The 10,971-nt window shown below is 44.5% G+C and overlaps 1 protein-coding gene across 1 annotated transcript in view; it reads right to left on the reverse strand.

The window, feature by feature from the left end:
- Positions 1–8,631, reverse strand: part of mpp4a (MAGUK p55 scaffold protein 4a) — a gene marked incomplete at both ends in the record, with an annotated part of 22,004 nt that extends 13,373 nt beyond the window's left edge. The window contains 5 exon segments of the mRNA XM_080839776.1: positions 5,331–5,462; positions 6,338–6,421; positions 7,036–7,113; positions 7,571–7,692; positions 8,553–8,631. Coding sequence (XP_080695902.1) covers positions 5,331–5,462; positions 6,338–6,421; positions 7,036–7,113; positions 7,571–7,692; positions 8,553–8,631 — 495 coding nt within the window.
- Between the last annotated feature and the right edge of the window lie 2,340 nt (positions 8,632–10,971).

A 10,971-nucleotide genomic window follows, 5' to 3' on the forward strand; every position in this document is an offset into this window, starting at 1 on the left:
GTTTTGCCCCCGCCTCGCCGGTTGGTGTTGCGCCGTTCGTCGAGGCTGCGTTGGCGCAGCATCCTAGAGGGCGGTGTGGCCCCCCCTGAGCCCCCGCTAAGCTGGAGCGGCCCGGGGCTGGAGGGGGCCGTCTGGGAGTGGGTGGGGTCCTTGTTTGAGACGGGGGGCAGGTTGGGCGGTTTGTTCTTGCGTTTGATGACGGAGGGGGTGGCGGAGAGGGGCAAAGGTGAGCTGGGCACGGTGGCGCTACGCTGGCGGAGGGGGGGGTGCCTCTTGCCCTTTCCCATGCCCATTTTCTTCTGGGGGGGCATGTGCAAGCCGCTGGATTTCGGGGTGTCCCTGCTGCGCACGTCCACTATCACGTTGTCTTCCATGACAGGACAACAAGCACAGCGAGAAAGGAAACAAAGCACAACAACGTTTATAAAAGACCAAGACTTTGTCTTTCATTCCTCTTTCAAAGACAACGTTTCAGTGATGTAAATTAACTCACTATTATATAATATTAATATAATATAATATTCATTGAATGAGTGTCCATGCTAATGCTTCTAGCTAAACTCAAGCCAAAGTAGGCTAAGGAGAGGACCTTGAGAAGCACCGGGACAGAAGTGAACTGAAGTGCATTGGATGTGCACTAACATATAAGAAACAAGTGCACTGGATGAACCCTTATAAGTGCTCTGAATGTGCACTTATAACTGAAGTGCACTGGATGAACACTTATAACAGAACCATTTGCACTAGATGACTAGATTAGTCCTGTGGATGTACATGTATGACACCAAGGGCCTGATTTACTAATATGCGAGCGCTGCTTAATCTGCGTTCGCAAATTAACGCACAGTGTTTTTGCGCATTTTCCGTGGTATTTATCAAACCACATCTGCGCTGGGCACTGTGTGCTTACTCCACCCTTTAAAGGACCTGATTTACTAACTTTACTTATTTGCGAACGCAGCTTAATCTGCGCCTTTGCCAGGCGCACATTAACGCACGGTGTTTCCCCGCATTTTCCGTGATATTTATCAAGCCAGATCCTGGGCAATCATTATTTAGCGCACCGTTAAAAGACGGGAGAAATTGCCTGCAAGTTACTGCCCACCATGGAGATTCGAGGAAGAAAAAACTAAGGTTCAGCGGAGAGGAGATAGATATATTGGTTCACGTTTGCTCAATCATTGAACCTGATTCAATGGGTTATATTGTTGTTTTGCCCGCCATCACCTACAGCGAGATGTTTAAAAGAACACGATTATAAATAATATGCTATTGGTGGCATTAATGCATAAACTGTCTATTATAACAATATAGGTGTGTACATGGCGAGATTAATACGTTCTGGGACATGGGTTCACTACAATATATCCCCACTGAAACAAATACATTTACCAAGTAGTCAGGCCTCTCCAAAATCACCGTTGCTCAATCATGAATAGATGGCACTATTCCGGAAAATAAAACTGTCATGGACAGACCACTACCACGTAAGTAATGGTCATGTTGGCATCACATATGACCTGGACATTCATTGAATATGTGTGCTTTCTGTTTCGGTAAACGTGTTCGTGGATTGAAGGTGGGACTGTTTGCAAGTGGGTGCAAGCAATGGTTCCAATTACGTTCGGAAAGTTTGCGATTTCAAAAAAAGTCCTGTTTGATGTCTCTAATTTCAGCTATGGCAGTGGGGAAATGTATTGACCAGCGCACCGTAGCAATGCGTCGAGTACCTGGGTGAATATTTGGCTGAGATATAACAACTGCTGATGCTATAACTGTTTGAAATGATCCGATGCCAAAATTTGTAATGTTGTCCTGAGTTTAACAACTGATGGAATGGAATGTGATCTCCGGTTGGAGGCTTCGATGTCTCTGATCTGGTTCAGAAGTATTGCGTGGCTGGTGGTTAACCTGTACTGTCTAATGATTTGTGGGATCGCTTAACTGAAAGTGTTGTACTAGTTGAAAAAAATATTTCTGTGCGCTCTCTCTGTATATGGGCCATTCTACCGAATTCGTGTAATATGCAGTCCCTCAACAATAAAAACTATTTACAAAACAATTAGGTATTTAGGCATAGATATTTAATTAGAAAAATGTATGGTCTATATAAACCCAATGCATTACATGAGATAGTGATAAGCTAAATATATACAAAATCATCATTTATAGGGTACTTTCTATTGGGAAGTAGCTGTCCCCAACCCTGACATCTAAATTTCAATGCCTTTAAATAACACTTTTCAATTTTTTTAGATTTTTTTCAATGATTTAATTTCAAAGATCTTTATGATTGGGTTGAAACAGAACTTGGAATATTTAGATTTATTGTGGGTTTAATTTTTAAATCAATTTTCTATACTCAAAAAATCATGTCCCTAGTTTTCATGTCACTACCGAAACACAAGAGTTTTAGTCCATTGGCTGAGCCTGTGTTTTAGCCACGACTCTGCATTTTTGACCATGCAGTGACACTGCATCTCTGACCCTCATGGTTGAATGGTAAGTAGCTAAATCCCATAGTTTTTATATAAATGTGTTCCAAAGTCTGAAAATCGACGTGTAACCTTAAGAATTGTCACTACCGAAACGCATGTTTTCTTCAATTAAGTAAACCTTTTGGGGTTTCATGGAAAATCTTATGTTTGTATGTGTGTTCACCTCTTCAAAGATGTGTTTGCATGCCGTGTGCTTGTTAGAATTCTTTATTTATGCTTAAAGTTAGCTAGAATTGTCACTACCGAAACAGTCACTACCGAAACATATGGTAGTGACCAGATGATTTCGGTAGTGACAAAATGAATTGGTAAGTAGTTCAATCCCATAATTTTTAAATAAATGTGTTGTGTGGACTAAAGGGCGGCCCAGAGCACCTTTTGGAAGATTTTGGGAGAGAAATGAACATCCATCCAACAGTGCAGTCACTACCGAAACACTGGATGTCACTACCGAAACAGTGCAGCACTACCGAAACACAGGATGTTTTGTAAAAAATTAAGTATATTGAGTAATCAACTAAAATGTTATGATACTGATTGGATTAATGTATGTTCAATTTCATCAATGAACAACTCTGGAATCAATATGATCAGTATTTAGCATTTTACAAAGAAATATTGCCCTTAGATTTTGATGAATTGTATAAATTGAACTTGAAAATTTGGTAAAAAATTCATTTTTATGGATTTTATTGTGAAAACCTTCAAGAAATATTTGTAAAAATACTCTTCAGAGAAGGGAAGGAAACACAATCTGAACAGGTCAATAATAATACTTTTTTGTTATAGTAAATGTGATGTTTCGGTAGTGACAATTTTTGGAAGAGGAAAAACATTCCAACACATTCTGAAAATACAATATAAAAATTGACTGTTCTTTTACTAGATAAGTGTACTTTAGATATGGTACAATATACATACGGACAAAGTTTTGAGAATAAAACATAAAAAAAATCCAAATATTTCCGACCTGACTTTGCACCAATTCGGTAGAATGGCCCATATATCTTCGCCTTGCTCCTATAACTGGTGCAATACCAACGTTTTCAGACTCAATGGAAAATGCGCTTCCTGGTTAAGACGTGCTTTTAGGAGGCGGAGAATTATCCCGCAAATTGAGACGTGCGCTCGACAGGCAGTTTTAGTAAATACCACACTGCAAAAATGCTTTTCTAACCTAGTGTTATTACTCTTATATTGAGATGAAAAAATCTAGTTGGTCTTGTTTCTAGCTAAATTGTACTTACCTAGTGCTCTTTGGTAAGGTTATTTTTGCCTATTTCAAGCAAATATTACTTATTTTAAGAAATCTTAACAAGCAAATTTGGCTGCCAGTGCGTTAAGCAAATTTAGCTTAAAACAAGCAAATTTGGCTGCCAGTGCGTTAAGCAAATTTGGCTTGTTAAGATTTCTTAAAATAAGTAATATTTGCTTGAAATAGGCAAAAATAACCTTACCAAAGAGCACTAGGTAAGTACAATTTAGCTAGAAACAAGACCAACTAGATTTTTTCATCTCAATATAAGAGTAATAACACTAGGTTAGAAAAGCATTTTTGCAGTGCACGCAATACATCATTAGGCGCACTTACCTTCTCTCCTCCCATTAAATTGCGCTCCATGCCCACGTTCCACCCTGGTTTCCACCCACGTTTTCGTGCTCTCCCCTGTTCACACCCACAGGTGTTAATATGCGCTGCGGCCCCTTAGTAAATACCGTTTTATGTTTACGACCGCTATTTTATGCCAGAAATGGGCGCAATCCTGTTAGTAAATCAGGCCTCAAGTGAGCAGGCGTAAGGCATGCCAATTGGTCTGACCAAACCTCCCCAAAAAGCGTAGTTGTGATATGTTGCATAACCTGCATCTGATCTCTGACCTCCCTGCTGGCATCTTACCGATGACAGTGGGCCTGTAGACGGTGGGGGCGGAGTGAGTGAGCTCCGCCCCCATGAGCTCACAGGTCTGGTAGCACAGCTGGTTTCCTGTGGGGTCGTACTCCACCAGCAGGCATTTCTGCACAGGCATCCCCATGGGCATCCCTGCCGCGCCCCCCAGGCCCCCCATCTCCATGGAGCAGCCGTCGGTGAGGCTGAGGATCTTGCTGGTGGCCAGCTTCTCCATGGTGAAGCGGCGCAGGTTGTCCCAGCGGTGGCGTACTCGCGTCCCGGGCGTCTGCGGGGGTGTGTGAGGGGGGGTCTGGGACGCAGGCTTGGAGGAGGACTGTGGGGAGGTCTGGGATTGAGCGTTTGATGGAGCGTGTGTCGGTGTGTGTGATGGAGCTCGCAAGGGACTTTGGGAAGGACTGGAAGACGGAGACTGGGACGGACGGACGGACGGAGCAATAGACCTCAGGTTACACCTCACAATACACATGTAATAACACTGAGTGCTTTATCTAAGCTTTACAGTCATGCTATTCCAAATGCTGAGGATAAACGCTGTGCTGTAGAGCAAAGTGCACACACACTGATGTTGATATACACTGTGCTGTAGAGTAAAGTGCACACACACTAATGTGGATGTTTGCTGTGCTGTAGAGCAAAGTGCACACACACTGATGTGGATATACGCTGTGCTGTAGAGCAAAATGCACACACACTAATGTTGATATACGCTGTGCTGTAGACACACTAATGTTCTCAAATCTGCTCCTTCACACCTTTCACATACTTATCTTTGCAATATCGCCAGACTTTAATAACCATCAATAGAGGCCATGTGTGTGTGTGCATGTGTGTGCATGTGTGAGTGTGCATACCAGCGGTGTTAAGTGTTAACCATGTTTGTGCATATGTGATATGTGTGTGTGTGTGTGTGTGTGTGTGCATACCAGCGGTTGCTTGTTCTTGACCAGACACACGATCCTCATGGCTTCCTCATCAACAGGCAGGTTGGCAGGGATGGGCGGCAGCACTGGGTCGTAGTCCCTCTTGGCCACCGTATCGTGTGTTAGCAGCAAAGCCTGCCAGGCCGAAAACAACACACATTAACATCTTCCATGATTAGCATCCATAATTAGCATCCATGTTATGAATCACACACACACACACACACACACACACACACACACACACACACACACACACACACACACACACACACACACACGCACACACGCACACACACACACACACAGCGTGTATGCTCTGCTGACTGTATGTGAATAAACTGAATAAAAAAATACACCAACTATGCAAGCCAGAAATATTGAATTTGTATCTGGAAGATTTTATGAATGGCAACTCTGTGTCACACTTTGCAATGGGCTGAAGTGTGAAAATATTTACTTGATCTCAGTTCCCCGAAATTATAAACCAGTTTAAAGGGTAAAAACATTTGTTGCTCATTATATGCCAAAATGTTGAACAACACTGAAAGATAACGTTAATGTTAATGTTTACCCATATTACGAAAAGGGTTGTTGACCATTATAAAACAATTGGGTTCTATCGCGTTATTTAGCTGTTTCTGATTGGACGAGAGACGTTCCATGAGTCTGATTATCCCAGAACAACCCACAGCTAATAATAAATCACTCCGCGATGAAAAATTCTATAGTGCGTCGATTATAACCGTCAATTCAAAGTTCTTATAATTCCAAACCAAGACAATGGAACAATTTTTTGTTGCGGAGAAACAATGGCAAAATATTTTTTTTTAAATCAATAACCTCAGGCCTCGGTGGCTACGGCCGAACACCACCCGTGGGAATATCCCTTACCTACCTCACTCGCACGAGTACTAGCTTAATTACATTACCATTAAAATGTTGAAAACAACGCTGTCTGATAATGTGTGACTGTGTTCTGTGCATTAATGCGGGGAGAAGTGTCTGACCTGCACGTGAGGCTTTCCAAGTAGGCGGTACAGCTCCAGAATCTCTGGTGTAGGGGTCGTGACCTCTCTTAAATTGGCCATCACCTGCAAGACAGACATAAAACACTTAAATGACATATATGTATATATATATGAACTCCCTTTATATTATATTAATTATATATTAATATATATATACTGTATATATAACACAATAAGTAGATGTTTCAACCAAAACATTTTCAGTATGCATGTTTGCTGGCTATTAATCTCGTGTTGTGAAGCACGCTGTGTTTGATTTGACATCATCTACTGGAGGCCAAATGCATGGAGCTGCAGCTGAGTGGTAGTGCAGAACGTGCATGGAGCTGCAGTTGAGCAGCTGTGTGGTAGTGCAGGACGTGCATGGAGCTGCAGTTGAGCAGCTGTGTGGCAGTGCAGGACGTGCATGGAGCTGCAGTTGAGCAGCTGTGGGTGAGTGCAGGAGGTGCATGGAGCTGCAGTGGGACAGCTGTGTGGGAGTGCAGGATGTGCATGATGCATGGAGCTGCAGTGGGACAGCTGTGGGTGAGTGCAGGACGTGCATGGAGCTGCAGTGGGACAGCTGTGGGGGAGTACAGGACTTGCATGGAGCTGCAGTTGAGCAGCTGTGGGTAAGTGCAGGAGGTGCATGGAGCTGCAGTTGGACAGCTGTGTGGGAGTGCAGGATGTGCACGTACCTCCTGAGAGAGTCCAGACGAGTAAGGCAAGTAAGGGGTTAGCACACTCTTCTTCTGCTGCAGCATGCACTCATATATCTGAGAGAGAGAGAGAGAGATTGAGGGGGAGAGGTTAAGAGGGAGGTAGAGATAGAGAGAGAGATATAGGTAGAGAGCGGTAGAGAGAGAGAGAGAGAGAAAAAGAGTGGGATAGAGAGAGAGAGAGGTAGAGAGAGAGGTAGAGAGAGAGACAGAGAGAGACATGGGTGTGAAAGATGCCTAGATGGAGACAGAAACCACCAGAAAGGGCTCCTATCTAGACAGCTATAGTAAAGGCCACTCACATAGGGACGAAGAGACACTGATTGGCAGTCAGTGGAGTCAGTGTGTGTGTGTGTGTGTGAGTGTGTGTGTGTGTGTGTGTGTGTGTGTGTGTGTGTGTGTGTGTGTGTGTGTGTGTGTGTGTGTGTGTGTGTGTGTGTGTGTGTGTGTGTGTGTGTGTGTGTGTGTGTGTGTGTGTGTGTGTGTGTGTGTGTGTGTGTGTGTGTGTACTAACCCTAAGTAGAGAGCATAGCCAGGGTGCACTGAGCAGGCTGTGGAGCAGGTCAGCTCCACTGATGTCTTTACTGATGGAGCGCCTCACCTCCTTCAACACATCAGTCAACACCTGTGTCAGACCTACACACACAAACACACACACACACACACACACACACACACACACACACACACACACACACACACACACACACACACACACACACACACACACACACACACACACACTCACACACACACACGCACACACACAGTCATGGACAGACAAAAACATGCACAAACACACACACAAACCAATCAGTCACCTATCATCTGAGCCAAAGGTATTACTGATGTCGTAACTGTGATACAAACATGTGAATTGAAGCTTTATCTAAACGCACTGACAAACATTCCTTTTAAGGTGTAGTAAGTAGTTTAAAAAAATTTAACCGCTTCTAGATTTACACTGATGTAACTTTGAATGCATGCTAGATCTACAAATGCCTCCTGTGAGCACCTTAATCAGTTACCCTGTGAGAACCTTACACAGTTCCCCAGTTCCCTAGTGCGAACCTAACACAGTTCCACTGGAAGAACCTTACGCAGTTCCCCGTTGAGAACCTTACACAGTTCCCCAGTTCCCCATTGAGAACCTTACACAGTTCCACAGTTCCCCATTGAGAACCTTACACAGTTCCCCAGTGACATTCCCCGTCACATATACACTTACATGCTTACACACACACACGTGTAAACACCCATGCGCACAGAAATACAGTCACACACAGACACACATCTGAGAATATGGAGATAATGAGGATTGCGTGTTTAGTGAAGAACAAGCACCTGTACGAACACACATACACACACTAACACGCACGCACACAGACGAACACGCAAACGCACACACAAATTCACTCACACTCACAGACACACACATATTATAAGGTCACTGCAGACATCACAGCAGAGAGGAGCTGATGGAGTAGTAGCCTCACCGTCCTCCTCCCCGTTCTCCTGCTGGCCTGTGTCCGTCATGGCCAGGGCCTCTGTGGACAGTTTCATAGCCCTCACTGAGACAAACACAAGACAATTAAGTTAGACACGGAAGTACACACGCACACACACACATGCACGCATACACACACACAGACACAGACACACACACACACACACACACACACCACACACACACACACACACACACACACACACACACACACACACACACACACATGCATGCATGCACGCATAAGCACAAACAGGCACAGACAGGCACACACACATGGGCTTTTTTAGAATCAAAAAGAAAATATCAACTGTTTATTTAATTTCACAATGTAGTCTCTAATGTGCATAATGGACGTATATGCATGATGTTACATTCCTTTTACAAATAAACACTGCAGCTTTCCTGATTGTGCTGCATATCACCGCACAGTCTACTCATGAATAGACGTATATAGCCTAGAGAGTTGCAGCGGTGTTAATCTTAAAGTCTCGGACGCTAACACAAAGACAGCGGGAGAGCATGGCCCCAGACATAAAGGACAGTCACGCAACTCCTTCACTCTGTGTTAAGGGCACTGGTCAGCTCCTTCACTCTGTGTAAAGGCTCTGGTTACGTTACTCCTTCACTCTGTGTTAAGGTTACTGGTCAACTCCTTCACTCTGTGTTAAGGTTACTGGTCACGTTACTCCTTCACTCTGTGTTAAGGTTACTGGTCAGCTCCTTCACTCTGTGTTAAGGTTACTGGTCATCTCCTTCACTCTGTGTTAAGGTAACTGGTCAACTCCTTCACTCTGTGTTAAGGTTACTGGTCACGCAACTCCGTCACTCTGTGTTAAGGTTACTGGTCAGCTCCTTCACTCTGTGTTAAGGTTACTGGTCATCTCCTTCACTCTGTGTTAAGGTAACTGGTCAACTCCTTCACTCTGTGTTAAGGTTACTGGTCACGCAACTCCGTCACTCTGTGTTAAGGTAACTGGTCAGCTCCTTCACTCTGTGTTAAGGTAACTGGTCATCACTCTGTGTTAAGGTTACTGGTCAGCTCAGCTGACCCCCTAAGGGCTCATCCTGAGGGTCAATGAGATTACTCCGGTGTCCTGTATGACGTATAAGCACCCCAACAACCTATTTCACAGCCTTAACTATCAAATCGCATTTGTTCCCTTTTCTCCAGAAACAACAAGAAAGGTATAGCATGGTATATTTCCCATTACTTAAAAAAATGGTCTGGTGTATCCACGTATTGCCACAGGTTCCACAGTTTTGCGAATAGCCTGAGATCAGAGATGAAAAAATCTGAAACAGCAGGGATCATATGGCGTTGCGATAAGCCCCGATCAGATGCTGTCACGGATCTCACACAGGAAAATAATTCTCGCCGATGTGCCTCGGGCTCTGTAACGCGCTGGCACGACGCCCCCGCTAAACAGGTGGGAGCTCGTGGGAGCTCGTCAGAGGCCGGGACAAACAACGGCCACACTGAACTACACGGAATTATCCCTGCTGGGTCAGGTCACGCCAAGCTCCGCCGTTTAAAACGATGCTGCACTGCACTACCGATAGAATATAACAGGTAGGTGTTCAAACCTTAAAAGCCACGGGAAATCATCGTTATGAGAAGTTTCTGTTAGCAAGAGAATTACCTAACACCACTGATACAGGCATTACTAGGTCAAGAAGCAAAAGCGCTTCGACTAGGTGTTAGCGTCCAGTGCGTGCCAATTCAGTCACTCACCTCTCTCTCTCCCTTTGACTTGTGTTTCGCTCTTCTCCTCTCCTCCGATTTCTCTCCTCTCCTCCTCCTAGAGGAGTTGTGTTAAAAGTCCTCCCTCCGCAGGTAGATTCAGGATTTCGGGATGAGGAGCGGCATTCCGGAGCGCGTTCTCTGTGCAGGATGCTGCGGCGTTGGTTGACACAATGCAACGTCCGTGATTTTTTTTACCATGAAGAAAAAAACAGACTGTAATCCTTTTCGATCCCATTTAATCCCACGAGCGCGCGCGCGCACACATACATACCACACACACTCCACTCCCCTAAGAGAGGGAGACACACACACACACACACACACACACACACACACACACACACACACACACACACACACACACACACACTCCACTCCCCTAAGAGAGGGAGCTCGTCCCAGGCCTGGGCTGCCACTCAAAGCTTCTTAACTCTTTCTGCTTTTAGACACACACACACACACATACATGAACATGTGTGTGTGTGTGTGTGTGTACATATGTGAATGCAATAGTACTTTTCAGATGGAGTTCAACTGGTGTGTGTGTTCTCCTAGATATGGATGTTGAACTCACACACACACACACACACACACACACACACACACACACACACACTCATAAGAGGTGAACATGGACCACTGTGGCTACACTGATCATAAA

Source organism: Sprattus sprattus (assembly GCF_963457725.1).
Source record: "Sprattus sprattus genome assembly, chromosome: 5".
Lineage (NCBI taxonomy): Eukaryota > Metazoa > Chordata > Actinopteri > Clupeiformes > Clupeidae > Sprattus > Sprattus sprattus.